This window comes from Numenius arquata, chromosome 13, assembly GCF_964106895.1.
Source record: "Numenius arquata chromosome 13, bNumArq3.hap1.1, whole genome shotgun sequence".
Lineage (NCBI taxonomy): Eukaryota > Metazoa > Chordata > Aves > Charadriiformes > Scolopacidae > Numenius > Numenius arquata.
Window position 1 is genome coordinate 3,652,181 of NC_133588.1, and position 27,892 is coordinate 3,680,072.

Consider the following 27,892-nt stretch of genomic DNA (forward strand, 5'->3'; position numbering starts at 1 on the left):
GAGGGGCGAGAACGCTAACTGTGTCTTCTGGAATCGGATTTGTGTATTAAAAGAAGCTGCTGCAGGAGCAGGGCAGGAGAAGGAGAACTGGGACGGTACCATTGGATCCTGAGCTCAGCTGTCATCTTCCCCAGCACAGGTACATCACTGAGCGAAAAAACAACTGGGAACCTAAATTTAAGTCCCTGCTGATACTCGGATAAAAATGGCATTTTTTGAATGTCATCTTTGCAGTTCTGAATTCTGGAAAGGCTATTTCAGAACGAGAACAGTAAGTTACGCTATAGGTAGTCATAAAGAGTTCAGTTTGCAGTTGGCCGAGATGATCGTTGTAGGTCCCTTCCAGCCGACCTCTTCTGTTCTAAGGCCTGAAAGAAATGGGCTGAAGCTACTTGAGATTTAATTTCTTTTTAAATCCTGTTTACATACTGGATTTTTTTTCCCCCTTTGGAACACCTGGGTAAAAATGGAGGGGAAGAGCCAGTACTTTTTTAGCTGTAAAAGCACGGCACTGGCTGCCAGTGCCCCGAACGGGTCTGGACAACTTTAGGATTCTTGGAAACATCCCCTAATTTGTCATGAGACGTTGGCTACTGTGTATGGGAATAGTTCTTATTTTGTTGGATTAAAATGGCAGATCTCGTATGAAAAGCTCATGCAAGAAAGACAGACCAGCTTGCCTTGTTCTAGGGTCCTTCCTCTTCGGCTGTGTAGCCTCGGCAGCCTTCCTCCTCCTCTTCCTCTGCTGGGAGAGACTCCCCAGACCGGGCAGCCCTGGGCCCTGTCCCGCTGCAGGCTGCCTTCTGCCGCGTTCTGGCAGAGCCACGGGAGGAAACACATTTAGAACAAACACGATGACTAAACTGGGGCAAGAGTAAATCCTTTCCCTTGTTGCGTGACTCATCCGTGCAATTATTTTATTATTTATTTTAAGCCATTAATTGCAGCGTTTGACTGAGGTTCTTGCAGTCGTGTATCTCGCGTGCCTCGTGGGCCCTGCCTGTGTGACCGTTTCGCTGTTGCCTTCGTGTGCTCCCCAGTCAGACCCAGTGCTGGAGAGCTACTGGATTTAGCTTTGCACAGTGGTTTTTTGCTTTTTTTCACGCACGAACATGAAATTGGGAGTTTATAAATTCTTTATTGAAAAATACACTTGCAGTATTTTCATACAAAGTAATGTAAATGGTACAGAGTAACAAGAATTGTTTGACAATTTCATAAATATTTTTACAGAAACATCTACACAATTTCTCGACTTCAGCCTTTTTGTTGTGGGTAAGAATGAAAGATGGTTTTATTTTCATTTAATTTAATTGAATTTACAGTGGAATTAAGTCCTAAATTTTCCCATTATTCAGAGGAGCAGGAATGACTGAAAATACTGAGCTTTTAACTTTTGCTTCCTTATAAAAAAAAGGTCCAGAATCCGAGTGTGCTACATCATACACGAGCAGCACCACTGTCCCGCTGCCCCCGCCGTGTCAGCGGAGAGGAGGACACTGGTGAACTGTTGGTACGTTTAACGCTTTCCTAGTTAAGTCTGGCATTTTGGAACTATTTTAAATGAAAGCAACTAGTAAATCTATTATATGCTCCACTTTCTTATGCTGTTAGTAGGGGAGAGCTTTCTCCCAGGCAGCCTGATTTAGTCCTTTAAAAAAAAAAACCAACCCCACCCCCCCACCCCCAGTCCTTTAAAAACAAAGCAAAAAGCTGCTATATGTTTTAAGAGATGGACACCACCCTCCTGCTGCTGAGAGAGAGAGGTGGCCAGTTCCCGACTCTCAAGAAAAGCGATCTGAAAAAACATTACAAGCGTATAAAATTCCTTGGAAAAAGCAAACATCCCAAGCTTCCTGCATTCCTTACTGCACGAACACAGAGTTAAAACGCGTTCTTAATGCCATTTGCTGAAGAGGGGAGCTATGGGATGTCAATTTGGCAATAAATACAAAAGTCAAATTGCTTCAATACAGAAAGACAGCTGAAGTCAGCCTTGGAAAAAAAATATTCACATTTAGAAAGTGCCATTGCAAATATACAGCAAAACTGATCTGCCTTAAAAACCACGCTTCACAGCCCTTTCAAAAGTGCCACCTTTTGAAGGTGAGTTCACTCGAACCCATTGCACAGCTAAAACCACTGCCGAAACAACGTTCTCTGCCTTTACACAACAAGGTGCCCAAACATTAAAGCGAAACAGCGTGATGGTTTTCCGGGGCACGGGAAACATCCCGAGTATGGAAAGGAGCCCTTCAGACAAGCTTCCTTCAGGGCTGGAAGATATTATTCCTGTCTTTCCTTCCCAAGCAGAGCTGGACTTTGCTAGGATATTACTTGTAAGTCATTGTTTTTGCGGAGGCCGTTGCTGTAAAAGCCGGGACGCGGTGGGGTGTGGTTATCTGGGCGCAGCGCTCCCGCGTCAGAGCCGGGGGCGACTTTCTAGTCCAAAGATGACACTGGTAAAGCACCAACATACACAGCGGGAGTGTTAGAGCAAAGGGACGTAAATACCTGTTGCACGGTGGAAAGCTGTATTAGGGATGAGATCTCCAGAAAGCTCTTCGGCTGCTTTCCGAAGCCAAAGCCCGGAGAGGGGTGGTGGCCTGTGATCAGCTTAACCGCGGCGGGAGGCTGGGTGGCAGGGTTTAAAGCGTGTCCTCGCCGTCCCGGGCGCTGCGGGAGACTCCTCCTGCCCCTTCTGACGGGAACAAAGGCTCAGCACAGTCTGGCAGGAGACGTGTTGTGGCCAGGGCGGTGAGGTGGGACGGGGCAGCCTGGCTGAGGACGCTGGCGGAGGTCTGGTGACCCCATGAGACGGGCTACGCGGCCCGGCCCAGCAGCGAGGGAGCAGCCGTGCTGGAAGGATGGACTCAGTGAGACCCTCTGTCGTTTGCTACGTCCTGTAGTCGTCTTAACAGAGCAGTGTGATTCTCCTGACAGATCCGCTTCGCTGGGGCTTCAGTACCATCTTCCAAGAGAATGCCTCGCTTCTTCGTTGGAGTTTCTCCAGTTCTAACCATACTGTTAATTTCCTTTAGCCTCTGGAGAGGGGGGAGGGGGGAGGGAAGTAGAATTATCTCTCGTTATTGTGAGTACCCAAGTAGAAAGTGAACTTTTGTTAATTGCATTACAGTGGGATTGCCTGTGCTTTATTTCTGGACATGTCTACTCTACAGAGCTCTTCCTGTGACAGTCACCTTTTCAATCACTGCGCTGCTCTTTCCATTGCTCTTACTCACACCCGAGCAAGCTCCTCGTAACTTCCACCCACAGTAACGACGCCTCTCCTGCACCACGGGTGCAAGACCTCCTGGCCAGGGTGAAGGTGCTTCTGAGGGAAGATTTCTGCTTCATTCCCGGTGAGCAGAGACGAGAGGATTCAGCTGGTTACATACGCCCTGGGTAAGTGCTCTCGTGTTTAGAGCCATTTGGGTTTTTTCCCCAGGAGGTAGGTAAGAGCAGGTGATTGTTCTTAAGGTTCTGCTCTTCCAGCAGTTCCCAGCCCAGGTCACCCCTCTGGGACCTGAAAGCAAAGGGTACCTTTGCCGCGCCTCCCCGGTCTCTCGTGTGTATCGGTACAAAGAGTAACTTTTAACTTTTAAAAGTACACAATTAGCTTGGACACCTAATTGCTTTACAGCTACTTAGGTACCGGAACTGGCAGTTTGAAGAGCGTTAGGTAAGAAAGTGCATGTTAAACAATGTAAACAGACAGGCGTGTTGCACAACCTTCTCTGGTGTCACAACCAAAAAGAAAAGGTAGAATTAAGGATTTACAAAAGCGAACTAAACCCCCTTTAGTCTCACCTTAGACGGGCTGCTGCTGAAATAATAGAATATTTTCTCTCGAGGAGAGAGAGTAGCCTCGTTTTTGTGTGGCGAGATGTACACTGGGTGGTTCTGGGAGAGCTGGACTCTGCGGGGGGAGCCGATCCTTACAAAGGGGTAGGGCGAGAGCGGAGGAGAATCCATCTGCTCAAGAGAAAAGGAAAATCACTCAATAGTTGGTACCTGATCTCAGGTGTTACTGCAGAGAGGCTTCTGTGAGTTGGTCACCTTAACCCCACTTTAGTTTTCTTCCGCTAACCCCATACCATACTTAGTTAGAACAGGTGCAAGTTTTGTCATTTTATTAGGGCAGATTAGTATTTTTTTTCATTTACTCTTCTAGCCCTGTCTGAGGTTCTGGATGACGTTGCTCAGTGCTGTGTATTTCGTACAGGAGGAAACTGCAAACAGGCATCGAAGGTACTTAGTATTTGGCAGCAGAGCGTGTCCTTGAGGTGAAATTACTGCCATAGAAATACAATGCCCCGACTGAGCTTGCAGTGGGGGGTAGCTCACAGCACTTCACTGCTCCCACAGTAAAAAAAGGACCAATTTTCCAGTGAAAAGCACAGAATGTAACTTACTGCATTTGAAGTATACTTGAGGGCAAACTCTTTGATCTGCTCGATGTAGATGTTGTTGTAGAACTGTATGAGGTCCCCTCGCTCCTCCTCCTCGGTGTCGCTGTTGGCGCCCGTCAGCCGGGTGGGGGTCGGGGGGGCGCTGCCGGGGTGGGGGACGGGCAGGGTGCTGCTGGAGCGCATCACGGGGCTGGAGTCCCTGCTGCCTGCGGGGAGAGGCCGTCGCCGTCAGCAGAACCTGCTCCTCTCCCTCCAGCCCAGCCCCGCGGGAGAGTGACCGTGAGCCTGGGCTCGGGATCAGGAGGGCTCACCTTATTCCCTCAGCAACTTCCCTTACAAAACAAAGCAGCCTGTTGGTAAGGACCAACGAACTGCCGAGTAGGTGTACAGAAACGCCTTGGATTTCTTAACTTCTCACTGCACAAACTGCAAGTGGCTTTTCTCTGTGAGCTGAATTTCATCACAATACAAGCAGAGCTAAAAACTCAATTTTCCAGGCGTTCGTGCTGTGCTTTTAACAGTAGCTCACTCTTGTTGCCAGCTGGCACAATCGCACATAGGGAACAGCACTCTTTTTCAGCCAGTAGTAGAAATATTTGGCTTGGTAATACTTCCTGCTGGTTTAATGTGGGAAGTTGCAAAATGTATATTATTTTTTCCGCCCTTCCCTGCCGCCTCCGTGTGGCACAAAACCTTAATACCTGCAGTTTCTACCGTCACCCGTTAAGCCACGGTGGCCAGCTCTTAAGGCAGGCGCAGGTGGTGATGGGTTCAAGACTCTCAAAGTGGGTGTGATGTTAAGCTTGAGTTACAGCAACTCTTAGGTGTTACCAATAGAGTCTTAATTGTGTCCAGGTTTACCAAAGAAGGAAGCGTTTGGGGTGGGGCGACACAAAATCCAACCCTTATTTTACGCACGCGGCTTGGGAAGTGGCATTAAGGACAAACACCTGGAATTTGGAATCACTCACTTCTTTCTTTGTTTCTCTCTTTGCTTCTGTCCGTGGGCGAGCTCTGGTGGCTGCCGCTGTCACTGCTGCCCGAGCGGCGCCGGCGCCGGCCTTTTATCAGGACGCTGCGATAGACCTGCGGGGACACGGGTGTGGAGGGGGGTGACCAGGTGTGCGGTGACACGGTCAGGGAACAACAGTCTGTGATAAACCTGCTTTATAGAAACTTCACCGTGGTGTCAAGTTGCTTCTTGCAGGGGAAATACAGCCTCCCAAGAGGAGTATTATCCAACAGGTGCTGCCTCCTTGGGTTTTAAGATATTTTCTATTTTAGGTATAGTTTAGCATAAAAGGCTTTCAGTAGTGCAGGATTTTGGACACGACTGGTGTCTTTCAAGGAGAATGGCTCAGACTGTGTTCATTTAACATTAAACATTACTTTAAGAAGTGATCCGTTCCTAAAATGGAACTAAGGCGTTTAATAAACGGGATACGGCACCGGTGAAGACGGGCTGTACTTACGTGACTCTTGGCTTGTGGCTGTGTGCGGTAGCAGCGCATGATGTTCTGAAATGATCTGTCTTCCTTAGTAACCTAAGGGGGGAAGAACAGAAAAGCTTAATAGTTTCTCTGTGGGTTTTTCGGTTTGTTTGGGGGTGTTTGTGTGTGGTGGTTGGTTGGGTTTTTTCAAGAACTGTAATCTTTGGAATATTAAAAGTTTTGTTTGTTTTTTCTGCATTCCCTGTACCTTAGCCATTACGTAGATGGCACACATCAGCAGCTGATCCAGGTGTCTGTCCATCATGATTTCAGGGCAGTGCACCAAGGAATACTCAAAACACGTCCAGATCTTTTTCCGCAGCTCGTCGGATATGTCGAGTTTGACACAGAGGTCTCGCAGACGGACACTGGCTAAATGGTACACCTGTGGAAAGGGAGACTGCTCTTCTTACCCAGCCAAAGAGTACCTCAGGCTTGTAGAACTTGTACAAATGATAAGGCAAAAGAAGCAAACAAGTGAAATTGAGTAATTCTTACAAGACACAGACATTCTCAGTAGGAGTACCGATGCTAAGAGAGCGCTTGGTTGAAGCTTAAATTCTGAGCTGTCCCGAGTGCAGAAGGGACACTGTGTAGCCTATGGAAACCACTGATTGAATAATTGAATAATAAACCAGAATGTCTCAAAGATTAATTTCTTTCTTTTAAAGAGCCTTGAAGAAAATGGACACCTTTAGGTACCCGCTGGCCAAGTATATAATCTACTTCACAGCTCGTGGTGGCTGTGGTGAGTCTGCTCCTTTGCTAGTGAGAAGCTGCCTGAATAAGAAAACTACTCTTCAGGTATGTGTATGAATAGACAAAGGGTAGAGATTAACTTTGACACTGAATATTCTATTATTACTAATCAGAAGTACATATTTTAAAAGTCACTGAAGCCATACCAAAATACAAACTTAAGCAAAGCACAAATTAGACTGAAAAGTACCTTTCTGAAGAAGAGTGAAAGTGAGCCCATCTTGCGGGGCCTGACAGCCGCGGTGAGGGGCTGGGTCCGTCGTTGCTCCCCAGGAGAGACCTGCTGAACAGTGACCTGGCCCGGGAGCTGCAGCGCTGCCCCGCTCAGCTGGGGGTTCAGGGGACCCGCCAGGGCCTGGGCGCTCAGGGGCTGGATGGGGCCAGAGACGGCCTGAGCCTGCGCCCCTACGTTCACCTGGACTGGGAAGAAAGTTATTCCTCCATTTTCATTGGCAATACCTGCAATTTAGGAAAAAAGAGTCTGAAATAAGAGCAATCTGGGGAGGGAGGAGGTGTGTTTGTAGTTGTTGTAGGTTTGTTTTGTATGGCTTTTTTAAAGAATTCAGTAATTCTGTTACTAGTTGCTTATAAATATATATATTTAGTATATTATATATGGAACTGTTTCATCAAAATACTTTTAACTTCTCATCATAAGGAGACAAGAAGATAATGAAATTGAACTAAGTTTTTCGTCCGAATGCAAGTTTCATGCCGTGCCAGTTGAGGAAGGAGGGGTTACTGAAATAACTAGGTTTTATGAAATAGATGCTGGCAGTCAGCACGTCCTTGTGCCCTAATGTTCAGTCTCTAAATTCTACTTATCTATTTATACAATTTTTCCCAGTTATGAATCCTTAAACATCCTTTTTCTCCACCAGTGACCTGCTCCCCCCCTCTCTGGTTACTGTGTGCCCTGATGGGACCAAGCCTGGGTCACTCTGCAGTAGCTCTTCTCTCACCTTGCACTGGTATGGTCACAGTCTGCCCGTTATTGGCTGTCACGGTGGCAGTTGCCACCGTAACCAGTGTCTGGCCGGGCACTGGGGTCACTGACATGGCTTCAGGGTTCACGTTCTGCACCGGCACCGTGTTGACCACCGGCTGCTGGGAAACTCTGACTGGAGTCCCGCTGTCAGAGCCGTTATCGTTATCAACAAACAGTCTCCTCCTGGTAGGGTTGGCTGTAGGAGAACTGTATCTGTCGTACAGGGTGGTTGGAGAGGATGAAAGGCCTGTGGGTTCACAAATACACACACATATGTATATATATATTTAAGTCTTGGTGTATAATGCCTTATTGTATAAATACATGACAGAAATCGAACAAGAACCAAAATATGTCATGCAAAGCTCTTCAGGAAACATTTTTAAGAATTCCTTATGTCCACATTTGTGGCTCACAGGCTGCTTTTAGAGATGATTGATTTAATCTCAAGTAATGCTGCCTTTAATACTTTTCTAAGCTGATGTATTATGTTTTATCTTTCCAGAGGAAAAACTTCAACACTTCACATACATAATTAAATATACAAGGGGAGCTTCTGTTGCTGTGTAACAACAAAGCAAACTGCTCCAGTGCTACTGCTTAGCACACAAGTAGTGCATGTGAATAAATATTATTTAACTTATGCGCGTTTCTATACAGATGTGCTGTTTATGTACATAACCTCCTGAAAACAGGTCAGATGTCTAAGGCATTTATTATTTCAATGTGAACAAAGTACTAGCTACGTGAGTTGCAACAGAAATACCAATTACAAATGTGTTTGCAATGAACTGTACATTGACATTAAAGCACCTTCCTTCTGTACAGCGCTTGCATTTAGAAATGAAAGCCATGGTCTGAGAAGCGTACGTATGTACGGGTGTATGCACAAAGCAACGTGTGTATCCGGGAAAGTCTCACCTTTTCCTAGTCCTCCACTTTCAGCACGAACCTCGTTTATTCGCCTCGGTGTCAAGGGTGAACCTGCAACACTGTTCCCAGCAGATCTCTCAAAATACTGCGGCGGCATTACCTAAAATATTGATGCTTTTATTAGAGTCTGTATCACAAATTGACTACGTAGCAAATTTTTAAAAGCTTCTGCGCTACAAATTTTGGATGGCAAAACTGCGTGGGAAAAAATAAAAGGAACACTAAAAGAACACGACAGTCACTGTGTAGGAATTGTACTGCTCTAGCAGGTACAGCACTGCGTGTGTAATAATCTTTCTGAGACTACAGTTAAAAGTCTGTGCTTTTTACCACATTTTTTCTTGTCTAGTAATCTTTTAAAGTGTGACTGGTCCAAACCTTCCCTGCTTGTGCGGTCACTGTTCTGCTCTGCTGTGCCAAAGCTGGGTGAGAACCCTCTCAGGTGCCCCTCTCCGCTATGGCTGTCTCTGCAGGGCTGTCCATGAGCAGAGCACGCTACAGTCAGGATTTTCCCTCTGCTGCTCAGCTTGTCAGGTAAAACTGAATTTTGGACGTGTAAAGCCTCTCCTTCGGGGTGTAACATCCACCCTATACGCCTGTCTGCTGAGGAAGGCTCACCTCTTCACAGGTAGGAACTTTGTTTTCGTTGTCTCTGATTCTGTCCCACAGGATGGATTCCTGTTTCCAAGCCATACTTTCCAAGATCTGTTCTTCAATGTGGTTGAGGTGTTTTACCACCTCCCGACAAAGGCCATCCTCCGCTCTAATGAAAACCTCAATTACCTGTAAGGTGGATAATTACGATCAACATAATGAACTTCTCTCATATAGTTCTTCTTACAGAAAGATCTAGTTCTAATTCCTGATTTTCAAGGAAGAAGAGACTATGAGAAATATTAAGGCTGCTTTACTACGGCTCAATCGCATGTTGTTTTGCGGTTTTGTAAGACACATATTTTTATATCTTTCTAAGCAAAGGAACACGCCGAGCGCTGTTGCAGAGCAGCTGCAGCAATAGCTCTCCATGAAATGCTGATCCCTTAGTTACTGGATAGATGCTCGGCTGCTGCTGTTAAATGCCAACAGGAGTTTGATTTTCAGCCGCCCAAGCCCCACCCCGGGCTGACAGACACCCGGGTAAGGGTTTTTTTCAATACAAAAAAGGAGAAAGCTGAGAATGAAGGATTAATGTGTAAGTTAACATCCAAGTAAGTGGGTGACTGCTTAATCTAAGTCAATGGAGTGCTCGGGATAAGCATTTCTAGCTGCCACACGCTTTACCTTATAAAAATGATAAACTGGAATGTCAAATATTTCAGTGATGAATGGGAAGTTTCCAGGCGGCTGATATGTAAAGGTAATTATCTCCAGGCAACACGCCAGCAGGGATCTGTGAAACACGTCTTGCTCCAGGATGGCCTGCAAGAGAGTTGCAAGTGTTAGTGCTTAATTTACAGCGGAACTATAGACCGGTAACAGGCTTTCTGTTCTGCCTCGCCAGCACGGTTATCATCGCGCTTATAAACAGAGACCTCATTTTGCAAGAGACAGAGCAGAATCCAAACTGAGACATCTTTACTCATTAAAAGTTTTATATATCTGTGTGTTTGCAAACACAAATGATTTCTGGTACGCTTTTTCTTCCATTCAGGTGTACTTACAGGCTACTTTTCAGAGATTTACCCTCGTTTTAAATAACTACAACTTTAGAAATGAGGTAGAATGAGATGAGTTTTCTTTACAGACAAGTCCGCGTCTCCCAGCCTCCTCCGCTCTTGCTCGATGACTGCCTCCAGGACCTTGTAGTACAGCACCTCGGCACGACGGAAGTGCTTGCTGGCAACATCTGCAGGGATTTTACATAGAAACAATATTGTGAAATGCAATAAAGGAATTACAGTCTTTATCTCGGGCTGTAGAGATGCAACGCTTCAGTAGCTTTAGGATTTCTGCGCTGCTGCGGCTACAGTACTTCCAGAACTAAACCGGGTAACGTCTGCTGAACTTGGGCATCCCTCTCCCATGCTGCACTGGCTTGTGAATCCAGAGCAGAATAACTTAGTACTGAACCCAGATTTTGATGGAAACACCTTATATAAGAATCATCTTTAAGTTGCTATAATATAACATATGTATTTCAAGTTCAGAAAGTACATTGTTTGAAAGTATACCTATGTGGATCCAGCTGGCACTGTGCAACAGGAAACACAGAAGCAACTATGTTGACAAGGACAAATACAAATTAAATAAAGACCCTATTAAGAAACAAGGTCAAGAGCAATCTTCCTCACTAGTAATCCGTCCTCACACATGTCACAAATCTTGACCACTTTGCAAATAATACTGTGTGTTTATACCGGTAGGATTTTAATGCTACCCGTACTAACCCATCCTTGTGTGGCAGCCAGAACTGCTGCAGGACTTTTGAAGAGTACCGTTAGGCAGATTTGTCATTGCTGTCACAGAAATTCGTCCCATTGCGACGCTTGTGCTTGAGCAAAGAGTGGTAGCCCTTAAGAGGGCTTTTCTTCCCACTTCTTTGAACTGAAAATATCATTGAATTCCAGTGCTTTAAGCTCAGGCTGATTATAAATGGTATGCAGGGCTGAAATTTGCCATGTTTTAAGAATACTAGGAAAAGACAAAAGTAATGGAAAAGACTCTTGTGCTAAAGCATAACCTGAAAGTAAAACTTAAGGTAATTACAAGAAATAAACATGTTTACGGGCATTTTAATTCTTATCTGTAGAAGCAAAACGTTTCCCACCTTTGGAAAAGGTACTGAACTCCCCCTCAGCCGGCGCGCTCTGGCAGAAAACTTCATGCATTTCTTTTACTCTGTTCGCAATGGACTGAGAAGGATCTCTGGAACATGCCCTGAAAAGAAAAAAATAAATATTTTCAATTTACTCTTCCTACCAACGCAAAAATTTTAAAAATATACAACTATTTTTATATTATGATAAAAGCATGAAATTCTAAATATCTGGGCTAACACTACAAACGCACTCAGATGTGCCTGACTGTATGTGTATGGGAAAACAGCCCCAGCATATTAGTGTTATTTTATACATTGTAGTAAATACACACATCTTTCCAGGGTCAGGGATAAATATTTAAATAGCATTTTCCACAATATAAAATTGTTTTAAAATATATTGTACCTGAAGCATGAAGCATCTACATGCAGAAAAAAAAACCTATTATGAATAAAAATCCTACAATGCGGTGTGATTTGCGAGGCAGAGAGATTCGCTAAGGAGGAAGAAGAAAAGTCTTCAAAATTTCATGTTAGGAGTTTGCTGTTGTCAGAACTGCGGGGTTTTAGATGTTGTGTGTTCTTAGAGCCATTTATCTCCTAAGGACAAAGGTGTCTAAAGCAAGAGAATAAAGTCTTCTGAAACTCCAGTGTCTCTCTGGTCTCTGTTTTACTCCAGACCTTTTCAAGACTCGCTCACATTTAAAGTTACACTGTTCAGCATTAACATTTCTTTTTAAAACTATTTAAAAAATAGAATTATTTGGTCAGCTAAACATCAGCCTTACCTGAGTATCTGCTCCAGATTTTCGCTGGGGGCGTTTTTCAGTCCCGCCAGCATGGTGTGAAGGCGGCTCAAACTGTATGTTGCTATGGAAACCGGTGTCACGTACGGGTTGCTCTCTTTAATATACTTGCGGCCAGTAAGTGGGGTTGTAACCCTGAGGGATTTGGACTAAAAAAGACAATAAATGAGCATGGAAGTGTACATTAGTATAAAACTTGGATACAGGTTACAACCCAGAAGCGTCGATCTGTAGAATTCTTCCCCTGTGTTCTGATACACGCCCGGAAAAAACAGCTTGGAAGCAAAGAGCCCAAACTCGTTCCTGCCTCAGACAACAGTCGGCAGCGATGGAGTGATCTCTGTCACTGGGATGTTTGTATCAAGTGTTGCTCTATGAACTGAGGGGGTGTGATCGCCCACTGAGATGCAGGTATTGGGAGTGAAGCGTGAAACGACGAGGCCAATTTAGAAAACAAAAAGCAAACCGAAAAACCACCCCAAACCCCCGGCAATCCCCTCCTGTCCCCTGAGCGCCAGAGGAAGCTGTAGCTGGTGGGAAATGATCCTGAGCCAGGCGTTCCTCGCAGGAAGTTTCACTCGTACATGAAAAGCCCTCCTGAATCTAACAATTAGCATTTTAATTCACTTGCATCAGATGAAGTCATCACATCAAAATAAGTGAACATCAAAGATGTCCCTTCAATTAGTGTACAGCAAAACCCATGCATCTTCCAATTATCTAACCACACGATTACTTAACCAAGAAATGTTTTCCGTATTTTAATGAACACGTTACATTTCGCAGCCTTTCCGCCCTGAAGTCCAGCTCCCCGTACTCCTCCCATGTGCCCCACACCCCCCTGGGAAAGCTGGTGCCCCCAGCCCTGCCCCGGAGTCCCCGGAGCAGCCTCCAGCTGCTGCCTTACCCCACGCTGCTCCATCGCTACACACACCTAGGGGAGCTACGCACCCACGACTGTGCCAGACAACCAGCGCTTGGCTATTTCTTTAAATAGATCAGCAGCGAAGAATCAGCTGTTTACACTGATTTTGCAGATAAGGTTATTTTGCTCTTTTCCCTCAGGAACGTTGAAAGCCATTAACCAACTCTCACTCTGGAAAAGGACCACGGGACTATTTCAGTGATCTAGGCTGTTTGACCCTTTTGCTCTCTGTATAAGGCAGCTTATATCCTTCTTTATCCGCTAGTCTCGTAGCCTTTAAGGCATCTTTTCCATCTCGAGGAACGTTTTGATACCCTGCAGTCACGGGGATATACGTCTGCATGCAGAGCCAGTGCCTGTTTTCCAAAAGCTGCTTGAGTCACACGAAGGCCCTGATCATTTTAGAGGTCTTCACTTTCTTGTTCCAAGACACATCATGTTCTTTAGCTTCTCAAAGACTATATTCTATGCTATTTTATTAGTCATATATAAAGACAAATCTATGTATCGTGCTTTTAGGCAAGCAAGGTGAAAACCATCCCCTAGTGATTTAAGCCACACAGTAAGCAGATGTAAGATTAACACCTGGAGCCTCTCCGTTAAAAAGAGACATAAAACTGTGCGTAGAGCAAAGCGCCGAGCAGCTTCGCATGAGATAAACAAACCCCTCTGCGTTTGGGACAGAGGCGTGAGGGAAGGGGAAGATGCTCCAGCAGGGCCAGAGGGCCCCAACAGTCACAGGACAATTCAGCACCTGCCAAACAGCCACCGAGAATTGCCTGTTCTGTTGGGCCTGAAAACCTTCACCTAAAGATTTACCTACAGATAATTACCTACTCTTTAGGTAATTACCTAAATATTCTCTACACTGGATTTAATCAAAGAAAACCCAAATGCATGGAGAAATTGTGTCCGAGAACCTCAAAGGTAAACAATGTATCAAATAAATTACAAAAATCTAACTCAGCTGTGCTGCGTACGCTCCCAGGTCACCTCAGACAATAAAGATGGTCATTTTGAGTAGCTGCTTCTCTTCCTCAGACACAGACTAACTCAACTCGCTCTCCCCAGAGAACCAGCACCACCCACCACCTCATACTCACCCTGTCAAAGTGCTGCTGCAAGTTGTGCTTCACTTGGACTCTTTCGGCCGTTTCCATTCCTGAAGTTGTATTTAAGCACCTTGTGAGGGTTCCAATTTCTTCATCTGCATCCTCCCCGAGAAATATTCGCTCGTCGAGGTTTCCTACTGACAGAACATACTCCTCGTAGGCCTTGTTGATGGCTTTGCTACAACAGGAAGGGAAAGACAGATACAAACCCCCCTTGAGCGAGACAGGGCTTTGGTCACCTCCTCGCTGCATGGACACACTTCTGGCCCGTTGGAACTCTGCTTCACAACTTCGTTTAACTTGAGCATTGGAGCTCCTTTAAAATCTACAGTATCTTAAAACATGAAAGTAGCAAGGACATTATTTTTCCATTCTATCTGCTGGCTTCCCATGTACTATAGCTGCAGGTGGAACATAACCAAATACTGAGAACTCATTTTTGGCCGGAAACGCCTCAAAACTTATGCAGCATCATATCACCATAAACTACACTCACCATTTTCATACCATTTAAAAGAAACTAAGTCCTGCTTATAAGCATCTCTAGGTTTATAAAGAAAAAAATACCACCAAACCCAATTTTTCCCTCCCAGTTCCCTCTCAGTCAATGCACTTCCACATCTTTTTCATACTAACACTTTGAGTTACGCGCAACAAAACCTAAGGCAACTTAGAAACATTAGAATGAAAGCAGAGATCAAGTAAGACTACCCTGAAGAATGGTTCCTCTTTCAAAGGCGCCTCAGACCGCACCAGCTCAGAGAAAGGAGCTGAAACGCCGAGTACTGTATAAACAGTCAGGAATACGCGAGTCAGCTCGCTGGTGTTACTGTTAAGATACAGGCAACAATGCAAGTGCAAGTGCATTACAGTTCAGGGGGACACCAGTGACAACCACATCACGAATACAGCGACTCACAAGCTATCGCCAAAGTTCCCAGGATCTAGAAATCCAGTCAGATTTTCATCTTTTCCTTTTAGAAGCTGTAAGACAGGTAAGAACAAAGGATGGGCATTTCAGTTCTTAAAAAAATGTTTTGAAATAATGAGTAAGGAGAAATTTTTCTACATTACAAATCTATCCACCAACCTTTTTGTCAAAAAGTTTCCGAATATATGGCTTCCAAAAGTGTTCCTTTATGCCTTTTGCTTCTAAAACTAATCCATAATGTAAAGAACACAGTTTTTCAATGATGCAGGGAGGATCAGATGATACTTTGTAATCCTTACTGTGAAAGTCTTCAGGTAGACCTACAATTAAGAATACCGTATTATTTAATTTTCCAAATTAATATCCTATATTCTTATTAAACTTAAATTCTATGTTGTGTAATCTAGGTAGTGTGAAATTAAAATGGTAAACCAATGAGTTCTCTTGAAAGAATTATTAGTTATACAATACCCCCTCAAATTGATAATGTTATCAAAACTCAATTTCGAGTCACAGATTTAAAAAAAAAATAGATATCTGGTGATAAAACTTAAAATAGCAGTTCTAATAGAAAAGCAATCAAACACTTGTGAACTATAAAATTTATTCAAATAAATTTGAGATAATGGTCCCAGTTTCCGTCTAAACCACTACAAAGTAAATGCGAATACTCTTCAGCACTGAAAATGAACTATGTGTCTGGAAAGAATTACCTCACAAATTCAAAGGAAAATACTAATTCCCACATATTTTAAATCAATATTATTCAATTTATTCCCTGCCACATAAATTCACACTAATTTCAGTAGCCTTGGAAGGTCTTGCAGTCTTTGGATAAAGATAGATAGGTTTTTTTTCGCCATACCTTTAAAATTAGGATTCAGAAGCTCTTTACGGTTAGGACACTGGAGAGCGTTTCCGTACACTAAATCCAAAGCGCACAACAAGAGATGGTAGGAATTGACCAGGTCATCGCTGATCATAGGAAAGTTACCTTCAATATTAGAAATACAGAAGAGAATAATTAAAATTAGCATCAATTTAAAATTCTTTAACCAAGAAACTGTTGAGATTTGTATTACAATCAATAACGGAGTCACAGAAACACAGACTTTGGAGACTATCAATATGTGGATAGAAACACAGGTAGTAAACCAGACACACACTTAATAAATATATTTCTTTTGTGCTTTACCAAAGAGTTAAAACGCGTATCTCTGACCTGGTTTATAATATAGCTTTATTTCATATACCTCTGATGTATTCTTATTTATCATCTTCCTGTAGAAAATAATCCTTGTAATCTCTTCACTCTTTTATCACCTTTCACAAAGATTATATTCAGATTCATTACTTTTTATTGAACTTACTGAGGTTTACGATATTCCTCTAGAGGAACGGCCATAGCTAAAAACAGTCTTGTAAAATAACCTATACCTTAATTAATACCATAAATCAAAGTTCCATGAATTTATATGGACAGCATGATTTTCTGTCACTCTTTAAATACTCATAACTGTTCTACTATTTTTTTTTAAAGTTAAGCTCCACACCACTTATCTGAGCCCACTATGAAGATAAAGTTTAACTTCTTGAAGAAATCTATCACATAGTAATAAACTCACTTAGAACACACCTATAGAAAATCTGTGATTAAATTTTTGTCCGAATTATTTTCTACCAGTAATGTATGAGTTTGTTCAAATTTATATTCAATTTTCTCATTCCGTGTTTGTTGGAAGAAAAATAATTTTAATGCAGATAATTGGAACTATTTAAAATAACAAAGCCTACATGAAACTCGTGTTAACTGTACATGTTTATCAATTATTTCCAAACTATTACAGGCTCACAGCAAAGCAATACAAGTCCTAAATACAATAGCAAAATGTTAATCAATAAAAATCTTAAAGAAGCAACTCTCATAACGTAAGTTCACTTTCATAACCATGAAGTCCAGCATGGCAATCCTCACTGTCAGCACAGTCAAAAATAAATCTAATTTGACAGTACCGGTAATTTCACCCAAATGATTTGTCAGTGATATTTCAAACAATAGCTTACGACCCCCTTTCCCAATCTAGTACCAAGTAATGAAAAACAGTTAGCACAGCAGAAAGATTATTTTTTTCATTTCCATTTTAAAGAAAGAAAAAAAGTCAAGATAGAGAGTTTAAAGATAAATTCTTACAAATAGTATGCAAGAACTGCAGTATCTCCAAACAAAGCTGCTACCTCACTTTGCAGCGTATACCAAAGGTAGGAACAAGATCTGGTCTTCTGCATTTGTGAACCTGAACGCAATGATCCTCAGGCCCACAGAAATGTCACAGAGACAAGCCTCAACTTGCCACCGATGTGTGGTTGCCACGATAAGGATTACTGCCAGCCCTCAAAACACACTGAACAAAACTTAACATGAATATTTAATGCCTTAGTTTACATTTTTGTGCTGCCACACTTTAATAAATCTGCCACTAGTCACTTACTGATTTTACAGTTTACAATTACTGTAATTTTCCCTTTTTCCTGTGAAACTGAGTTGGCTGTTGTCAGCATGGTATGCTCTACAAAGTTAATTTGTATGTCTGAAACTCCTCGCCAATTAACATGTAGTTAACTGATGATACAGTTACTCAAACATATTAACCGATAATTCAGCAACAGAAAGACTCTTGAAGTCCCTTTGCACCTTATCAACTGTCCAATCTACCCGCAGAAGTGAGGATTTTATAGCAGGGAAAAGAAAAATCTGTGATTTTTCAGACCGACCTACTTACTCTCCCAGCTGCCCAACTGTGCTAAACAAGTGAAGTCCTGACTGACTGGAAATAAAGTACAGCACTGACTCTGCTCTGGACTCGGTGGCGTATGAAGAGATATCTCACACTACTTGAGAGAGCTATGCTGGACAAAAAAAAAAAAGGAAACTCATACTGTGTTTCAGGGTTGGAAGCAACAGACTTGTTTAAGAAAGGTTTGCCTTCCCTATAGAGCGGAATTTGCAGCCCATGGGAAAAAGGCACCTTCCACATAAGACAGAGTGTTTGGTACAGCACTCGTGCAACACCACACCCCTCTCCATCTTTGTAAGAAGATGTGACAGTGAGATCCAGTAATACTGCCAGGAACTTCTCCAAAAGGCGGCTCCTGGCACTCTCTGCAATGTGGCACAGTGTAGAATGAAAGGCTAATCTGTGCAGAACAAAATCAGTGCCAGATAATTCAATCTTGTGACAGACTGCTCTGTCCTGTCCTCAAAAGCAGCCAATTAAGGAAATCTCAGCGCACTGCAGGAACCTTAACACTGCTTTGCTTTTAAATTAAAAAACAACCACCCCAAAACACCTACCACACACCTCAAAACCAAAACAAAATTCCTTTTATTCCTTTCCTTGTAGAAATTAAACTATTCATTTTCTTCTACTAGTTCTCTTACGAAAAAATATAAAAGGTCTTGGAAATTATTAATGGACCTGAATCTATAAAGACGTTCCTTCAGTGAGGAATAGAAACCTTGTCTTTATTTTCTTCAAAACACTATCTGATTTATGCAGAATTCCCAGTGAAGGCTCATCCAAGCAGTACCTGACTGAAGCCCTAGGTAAGCAGAAACTCTTGAAAACCCAGGTTTAATGAAGAAAGTCTTTAGACTATATGTGGTATGAGTGAACAGACTTAAGCCCAAAATAAGGATTTAATTCTGGTCCCTCCTGTGGCTTTTTCTCCCCTCAGTTGGGAGAAATCCTCTACTATTCTATTAGTTTTAAGGCTGTTCTTTGATAAAGGTTATCAACCCCAGGCAACGCTACAGGCTTGGGGCAGAGTGGCTGGAAAGCTTCCCAGCAGAAAAGGACCTGGGGGTGGTGGTGGACAGCCGGCTTAATGTGAGCCAGCAGTGTGCCCAGGTGGCCAAGAAGGCCAACGGCATCCTGGCCTGTGTCAGGAACAGCGTGGCCAGCAGGAGTAGGGCAGTGATGGTGCCTCTGTACTGGGCACTGGTGAGGCCTCACCTCGAGTGCTGTGTTCAGTTCTGGGCCCCTCACTACAAGAAGGACATTGAGCTGCTGGAGCGTGTCCAGAGGAGAGCCACCAAGCTGGTGAGGGGTCTGGAGAACAAGTCACATGAGGAGAGGCTGAGGGAACTGGGCATGTTTAGTTTGGAGAAGAGGAGGCTGAGGGGGGACCTCATTGCCCTCTACAACTCCCTGAAAGGAGGGTGTAGAGAGGTGGGTGTTGGCCTCTTCTCCCAAGGGAATAATGACAGGACCAGAGGAAATGGTCTGAAGTTGGGGCAGGGGAGGTTTAGATTAGATATTAGGAAGAATTACTTTACTGAGAGAGTGGTCAGGCACTGGAACAGCCTGCCCAGGGAGGTGGTAGAGTCACCATCCCTGGAGGTATTTAAGAAACGTGTAGACGTGGCACTTCAGGGCGTGCTCTAGTGCCTGAGATTGTTGGGTTGTGTCTGTTTGTGGGTGAGGTGGTGTGTGGTTGTGGGTGTTTGTTTTGGTTTGGTTTTGGTGTTTGGTGTTCTGGGATTTTTTGGGGTTTTTTTTGGTTTTGGTGTTTTTTTTGTTTGGTGGTTTGTTTTTTTTTTGTTGGTTGGACTTGATGATCTCAAAGGTCCCATCCAACGAAAAATATTCTGTGATTCTATATATACGTTACAGTATATTGTCTGTTCATTGCATTATTTCTGCCGACACATGTTGACAGAGGATCCCTTTACATCTTCCAAAGGAATTGGAGTCTTCAGGACATTCGGCTGTTTATATATACACTGCCGTGTCCAAAACACGAGAGAAAATCACCCTTGCAGGACAGGCATGTGCAGACCTACTTAGGAACGTCTATAGTGATTTGATACAGTTGCTGTGCCCTCATTTTTTAAAAAGGTAGGGGGGCAGAAAGGCTACCAAAAGAATTAGAACACTATCTGTGATACTAGCATGAAAGTATTCACACCTGGACTTCTATGATAATTTTTTACTAGGTTGTAGGAAAAAATTCATTAAATATTTTCAGTGTTGCTAGAAACTTAGGAGGAATTTAAACATTTTATGTTCCTAGTAAACATACGCACACACCTTATATTAATTACAACAACATCTAAATATGAATCCATTAAAATTCTAAGCTACTTTTTCCCTTGGAATTACAGCACAAATCTCCACAATACTAGGAATGTTGTAAAAATATTCTACATAAAAGCTATCAAACTATTCGGAGCTATAGCTTACCTTAGAAATGTGGTAAAGCTGGGGAAATGAAACAGAATAGGTTCCTTCAGGCTGTTCTGAGAAGGCCTCTTCTCCAAAGGCATTTCTCAATACAGAAATGCCCTTGCCTATTCAGTGTTTAAGGACCGCTATAACATAATGACTAACAAAACCAGGTCTGCAGTATTTAATCCCTTTCAAATCTCTTACCTTTTGCATGAACAAACAGCACCCAACAAAACTGGAAAACTTCGGTCACAGTGCACGGCTGGCGCCTTTTGGGGAAAAATAGAGCAAGAAGACATCCAGTAAGCTCAATGAATTAACACTCATAGAGCATTGTACAACATTTGATCATTCTAAAGGAAAATGAAGCTTTACTATTACGTGGCCAAAATCTTAAACCCTTCCCACAAAAACCTGACTAAAAAAAAACCTGACTACCTTTATTACTTAAAAGTAATAAAGAAAGCAGCACAAGTGCAGACACAAGTGGAACCTGGGTCTCAGTCTGCATGTAATGATTCAAATGTCACTGCAGCAGACCAACACAGCATTAGAAATAGCCAAGACTTGAGCAGAAAGCTACTGTAAATTTAATGTTAAACGTGGCTGGCTTAAATGTTTTATTTTAAGACAAAATGTTGACCTTAGTTCTAAAGAACAGGTAAATATCTGAATTTAAAATCTGCTGAAAATGTTGTTTCTGCTATAAACGGTGCATATAGTCAATCAAAATAGTTCGAGAGTCAGTGCTGAAATTCCAAACGCTTCAGAAGCGTTGTGAGTAATATAAGCACATATGCGTGTTCTTGCAGGAACGTATTACACAGCGGGTTGATATTTGTATATTTGGTACAGGCAAGATTTTCAGAACTGTGTCCCCACAAGAATGTCACCTATGTACTCAAGCAAAGCATTTTGTATAGGATTTTATACAGTATACAGAATTTTGGAATATATTTTATGTTTATTAGAACAAAATTCCTCTGATGGTCTTTGTTTAAAATGCTTTCAAATAAAATATAAGTCATTCATGAAGCCCCATTTTAAATCTAAAGTTTTTCAGCTATTAAGAATTTGCTATTTCTTCATACTGCCACACACACACCACACTGGACAGTTTCCTAAATCTCCTTCCTACTTTCACATTTCTGGCCAGTAAGTTCGGTTTGTGTTCTTGGTAGCAGAATAATCTTGGCAGAGTAATCAACTCATCCAAAGTTTTATTTAAAAAAAAAAAAAAATCAGAAACAATGCGCAAGTAGTTACTGCATGTATTTAATACAAAACACAACCTCCTGTAGCACCAATTTTTATAACTCCACATCATTCCTTGTTTCCATATAATGTATCCCTGGAAGCGCTATTTTGTGTATCACAGCTCATCCTCCATCAGGTTATGTGAAGAATGGTTTTAAATGTCAAAATTAACATGCATTTCACACAAAAATCAGTAAGTATCATCATCACCTTACAACTTAATCTTTAAAATTACTTCAAACCTTACCATCCAAGCTAATGAACTAGCAGGCTTTACTCTTCTACTCAAAATTATATATGCAGTATATTCTAATTTCAACATTATATGCAAATATCCATCTCAATACCAAATTCTACTCCATCTGTAGTCCAATTCCAATTTATTCACCTTTTGCATTCTCCAAGCCTGTCTTTATTATAGATTCAAACACATTTCATTATAAATGTCACTAAATTATGGCCACAAGGATATCAAGGGAAAAAAAAAAAAGCCCCCCAAACCCCCTTAAGAACTAGCCTGTAAATATTAGAAAAAGTAAAGTAAAATAATTTTTAAAACCCTAAACAAACCACAAAAGCAACCAAACAAGATGAAAGAAATAACGAACGGGAATAAATCAGTCACTACTAACTACCACAAGAAATCAGAAGCCATGCTAAGTGCTGGCACAAACAGATGAAATCTTGTTGAGATCAGAATCACCAGAAAAGGCGGCCGGCACATAATTTTCACAGCACTTCTAATATGAACAGGAACAAAGAAACAAAGCTTCTTTTATGAAGTAAAATATCTGGAAGATGTTGGTTTATGAAGAGAAGTGTGGGAATTACTAGGCAGTGAAAAGAGCTGAGCTGTTCTGTGAGCTAGTGAGGCTGTGCTGATAGTACAATGATTCAATCTACCAACCTTTCCCATCTTGGAAATACTAATATTTCTCTTATTTCTCTTGTCTATGGGCTCATTTTAATCTCATCCCTTCCCCTTACCCCCCAAATCATAGAAACAGCTTTGGGATTTCCTGCAAGCTGTCACATTTGACAAGTCGAAAAAAAGATTCAAAAATTACTGTGAGCAAAGAGAGACAGACCAACTCCAATATTATAAAGAACGACTGTCAAAATACAGCCAAAACCACAACTAAACCAACTGAACAACTTCATATTTTTGTAATAGTAATCTTCTAAAATCAGTCTGGACATAAGAGAAACGTACCTCTGTTTTCTGCCTCTCTGTTGACGAGGTTGGTCTTCTTGAGGGTATCTGAAAATATCCTGAAAAATGGGCTCGTACTTCTTAAAAATTACTGCAGAAACTGTAAAATTTCTCTCTAATCTCTCGGTTCGTTCTCTGAATTGGGAGGGTAGATTGGCCATGTCTTCCCATTTTTTCATCTTGTTAAAAAACTCGATCAAGCTGAAAATACCAAATGGGTTAGATCTGACTGTTTTTTATTGGTTTTGTTTGAAATTGTTTTTTGGTTTTGGTTTTGTTTTGGTTTGTTTGTTTTTCCCAATAAATATACTATACATTTTATTTATTTACAACAAAAGTGCAATTTCTACTTCCCAAACTACTGATAAAATGGCAGTATTGTGAACGTGACACCGTACTCCGAGCCAGTCCTTCACCCATTAACAAGGGTGAGCTCAGCTTACAAAATATTTTTATATCCTCAGTTGACAACCATGTGAACTATATATTCACAGTTCTGGGCTTTTCCTCACAAAGACACAAACAGCTCCAACACTCAGATTACTCTAAAATAGATTTCCCTCATTTTTATGAATCATCTATGAACTTAAATAAAACAAATTCTGAATTCTACAATGCTAAGGAAGATTCTACGAAGCATGGAAAAAACCCAAAGTTTCGGTAAATTTCAATTCATAAATTGGGCTTTCGTTATTTCTTTATTTTTCTCTTTTATCTACACCTACGTTTTCAAAGTTATTAGTCTTTGATAGCCCAGATTGACAGAAACTGTTTATCCACATTCAACTCCCTGAATTTCTGATTGGGGGTGGGAGGCAGGGGGAAGTCTTTAAAGGAACACATTTGTATTGTTTAAACCAACAGCAATGCTCCAACACTAAAAGTGATGGGGAGAAGAATTGCTTAAGAACATTTTTTTTTTTTTTTTTGCTAATGCACTAAATTGTTACAAAACAATCAGGTTGCTAATAAATAAAATCAATTGTTTTGGAAATTTTTTCTTCATTGCTTTACAGACGTAAATATTCAATACAAATTTCTTTATAAGATTCTGACATCACGTTAGCTTCATAAAGCTATGAAAAGTGAAGTCTTCTTACAAAAAAAAATAATAAAAAATGTGTGAATGTTTTCACAGCCAATTGAAAATGGTTTCTGCAGTGAGCAGCTCACAATTTGCACATTCTTCAAAAATAGACTATTCTTCAGGGACTGTTTTCTTTCTCTTTTGCGAGAGGGAAGGCAATCTCTGATTTTGAAAACCAGTGTTTTTACAGCAAGGTAATGACCGAATGGAACCGTCCTACTTCTGTGGCAATGAGCTATAACACAAAGATTGCAGTGATATAAATTCCATCTTTAAAAGCAGGAAACAAGACAGATGTTTAGCCTTTGTTCTCAGTTTCTAAATTTCACAAGCTGATAAGCAGTCTTTGAGATTTTGTAAGTGTTTAAAAACTAGCAAAAAGTTACCTTTGTTCTGAACAGCGCAAAATTCTGGTTAAAGATACATAATTTCCCTCGGCTGTCCCTCTGCTCACAGTTGGAATTGCTTTTCTGCAAGCCACGTACAAGGCACACGCCAGCCAGTGCAGGTCATTTCCCTGTGAATTAAAACATCGGGCAATTGAAAGACCTCATTGAAAAGAAAAAAGCGTACTTTTCAGTAGAACTGTGCCCTCAACCCATGAAGTTCAATCAGCAGCAAAGTCGATTGGTTGTTTCAAAGTTCTGTTGAGCTACTTTGTGTTTTTAACGATGAGAAAAAACACCTGCTAAACAGATACTTAAGGTGGCACTGTGTCAAAACGAAAATTACATAGTTACTAGTTACCTTTATAAAGTTCGTACTTGACCCAAACTTTAACAATATAATTTTAGTGTTGCTCTTCTATAATAACATTTTGTACTGCCTGTGTTACAAAAAAAAAAAAAAAAAAAAAAAAAAAAAAGCTACAATTCCTTGCTATCAGAACATTCTTCTGCCTGGAATAGACTGGGAACAGAAAAATAGTTTCCATTTTTTGCTGTATTACACAAGAGAACAATTACTCAATCTGGTACCTAGAGATGGAAATTAATTCCAACAAAAATTTTTCAAATTTTATTCTCCCTCTTGGATTAAAAAATGTTTTAATGGGAAAATGAAGGGGGGGGGAGGGGGGAGGGGGAAATAGGGGCACAGAGCAGCGAATTGGATGCTGTGGGTTTCTTGGGCTAGGCAGTACCACGGTGCCAGAGGAGCACACACAGAGGGGAAACCGCAAGTTTTCTTTCAGAGCTTCTCGGCCCGTTTGTGGCGGCGGGGAGCGGCGTGTGGCAGCGGCGCTCTGAGAGCAGAGCATCTCTCTCCTCCGGCAGCCACCGCAGGACCCCACCGCCTTCCAGGGGTGCGAAACCCCCTTTACCTCCGGATGGGGAGCTGCCCGACCGTGGAAAAGGCATCCCTAAATGATCCCAACAGCTCCGGACAGACCGGCCTCTCCCTAAGCGCCGCCTTGATTTTTAAAAAGCCACCCGGCAAAAGGCATCTCCCAAACAAAGCGGGGGCGTCGCTGGACGTTGCCATTCCAAACAAGGACGTTACAAAACCCTGCTGGTGTTTTTTAACGTTACCCACCCACCCGAGTTTTGTGCCGCGTTCAGGCAAAATTCAATTTATTATCGTTTCGCTGAAAGCACTTAGGCGGGCAACCGAGGGGCTGCCGACGAGCCTTCCCCGGGATAACCGCGGTGCGTTCGTCCGTTAGGCAGCTGGAAGCAGGAAGGCTGCAGCCAAACGGTCACTTTTATTTTTTTTTATTATCGCTTTTTCACCGCTATGGTTTGGGATTATGATATTTACACACACACACAGTTTCAGAGCCGCAGGGCAGCGCTGAGCTCCCCGCCAGCGGACGGCTCCGGCCGGGCAGCCCCGCTCCCCCGGCGGCCCTGAGGGCCGTGACCACCGCCCGGGGAGCCGGGGTAAGGGGTGGGGGGGAAGGAGGGCCGGGAAACGTCCCTCAGCGGCGCTTCCCGCGGCTGAGGAGCGGGCCGGGGCCTGAGGGGCCGGGCGGGACGTGCCCCCGGCGGGGCTGCGCGCTAAAGGCCCGGGCGGCGCCTCAGCGGTGTGAGGGAGAGGCCGCCGCGCCTCAAGGGCCGTCCCCTTCCCTCCCGCCCTCCCCCCCCCCCCCCCCCCCCCCTTAACCCTCTCCATCCCGCCGCGCTGACCGCCCAGGGCCCCTCGCCTCAGCGCGGCCGCTCGCCTCACAGCGCGCCCCCCGCCCCAGCCCCTCACCTCCAGGGTGTAGTTGCGCTTCATGCTCTGGTAGCTGAGCCAGGCCTCGGAGCGGGCGCGCTCGTCCATGTTGAGGCTGCTGCAGAGCTCCTCGTAGCGCTGCCGGGTGTCACCCTCCTCGGCCGGCGGGGAGGGGGGGGGGGCGGCGGCGGCGGCGGGGCCCCCCCCGGCCCCCGGCTCGGCCTCGTCCTCCCCCTCGCCCGGCATGCCGCGCCCCGGCGCTAGGGGGCAGCGCCGCCCGCCCCGCACTGCGCCTGCGCCGCCGCCCCCCGGCGCGCCTTCCCATCCAAACGCCCCGCCGACGGGCCCCGCCCCCGGCCCCGCGCCGCGCCCGTTCATTGGGCGGCCGGACGACGCCCTTGCGCAGGCGCGTTCCGCTTCCCCCGCCCAGCGTGCACCGCGGCAGCCTCCTGCTCCCGGAGGGAACGCTGACGTCACGGCGCGGACGTCACGTTGGCAGCCGGAAGTGCCGGGGAGAGGAAGGAGCAGCGGCAGCGGCGGGGCCCGGGGCCGGCCTTCCGCCCCCCCCACCCCCGGGCTCCTGCCGCCGGCCGGCCTTCCCCCCCCCCCCACCCCCACCCTCCTGCCGCCGGCCTTCCTCCTCCCCACCGGGCTCCTGCCGCTGGCCGGCCTTCCCTCGCCTCCCCCGGGCTCCTGCCGCCCTTCCCTTGGGGGCCGCGCCGGTAAGGGCTGAGCGCCCAGCCTGACGTTGTTTCGGAACCGTCACACAAAGCGTCCCCCTCGGTAAGGGCTCGAGCTCTCCCCCAGCACAACAAAACCAAGGGTGGTCCACTGCCGTGAGTAAAACCAGAAGAGAGTGAGCTCCTTTGTCTTCTTAAAATGAGTCGTCTTAAACTTAAATGAGCTTTAGGCCGTTACGAAGAAACAAACAATTTCAGAGCAAAGCCGCAAAAGGACAAAGATTTGATTTGAATCGCTTTTGTTGGAGTCAGACCTTTCAGATGAGTGCCCCGGGAACGGGGGTTCCAGCGGTGAAGGATAAACAGCAACAGGCTGGAAAGATGTAGCCAGGGCTCCTGGCGCAAAGGCTCTCCCCAGCGGAGAGAAGACTCCCAAAATTAAGCCTCGCGGAAGGGTCAGCCCTAGAGCAGGTACATGTGAATTAAAAGATTATTAATAGAGAAATTTTACTTAAGATATTTATTGACTATGCTTTTGTAATACTAACATTTCAGCTAACAACAACAACAGCAGCTTCAGGGGACAAATAAAAGCGATGTCAAGAAGCGATGATTTGTCTAACCTGAGCCGTGTTCCAGGACACGAGTGTGCATTTTCTCCCCAGCAGCGAGAGCACCAGATGGCAGCAGAAAGCCAGAGCTGGCGCTGGAAGACGAGGATGGCAGCAGGGTACCCCTGTGCCTGCAGCCCCAGGCCTGCCAGGACAACTTGGGGGTCTTGCCTGTTGCGCTGTAACATTAAAACCTAATGGTTAGGCTGTATCTAATCTTTTACATCCACACCCCCCCTTTTTTTTTTTTTTTCTATTTTTTTTAACATGGAGGAGCTGTGAACTTTGCAGTGAGGCAGCAGCTGCTTGTAGGTATCAGGGCATCGATGGGATGCTCTCTGCCACCCAGAACTCCGTATATAATAGTATATAGGGCTTTCCTGTTGAGCTAGATTTGCAGTATTCTTTAAAGCAGAAAGGACCAATAACTTACTACAGTATTTTGTTTTCTACTGAGAAACATTAATCTATGCTTTCAAAACCCTTTGGATAAAAAAAAAAAGTGGCAAATGTAATAATAACAGTATTAAAAGATGAACGAAGCCTAG

General features: G+C 43.8%; 1 protein-coding gene across 2 annotated transcripts; it reads right to left on the reverse strand.

The window, feature by feature from the left end:
* Nucleotides 1-1,120: 1,120 nt before the first annotated feature.
* On the reverse strand, nucleotides 1,121-26,299 carry RBL2 (RB transcriptional corepressor like 2). 2 transcript variants are annotated; one of them, XM_074157873.1, is made up of 22 exons: nucleotides 26,093-26,299; nucleotides 24,286-24,416; nucleotides 22,813-23,013; nucleotides 20,547-20,611; nucleotides 15,980-16,108; nucleotides 15,274-15,434; nucleotides 15,103-15,167; nucleotides 14,175-14,361; nucleotides 12,129-12,295; nucleotides 11,350-11,459; nucleotides 10,325-10,428; nucleotides 9,864-10,001; nucleotides 9,201-9,365; nucleotides 8,571-8,682; nucleotides 7,624-7,896; nucleotides 6,852-7,120; nucleotides 6,111-6,287; nucleotides 5,885-5,956; nucleotides 5,384-5,498; nucleotides 4,416-4,618; nucleotides 3,811-3,975; nucleotides 1,121-3,044 (listed from the first exon to the last, which is right to left on the reverse strand). In XM_074157873.1, the coding sequence occupies exons 1-22, from the start codon at nucleotides 26,297-26,299 to the stop codon at nucleotides 2,874-2,876; spliced, it is 3,387 nt and encodes a 1,128-aa protein (XP_074013974.1). In that variant the 3' UTR covers nucleotides 1,121-2,873. The 2 variants fall into 2 exon arrangements, with proteins under 2 accessions (XP_074013974.1, XP_074013973.1); XM_074157872.1 differs by having other exon boundaries at nucleotides 2,874-3,044; nucleotides 3,811-3,978.
* Between the last annotated feature and the right edge of the window lie 1,593 nt (nucleotides 26,300-27,892).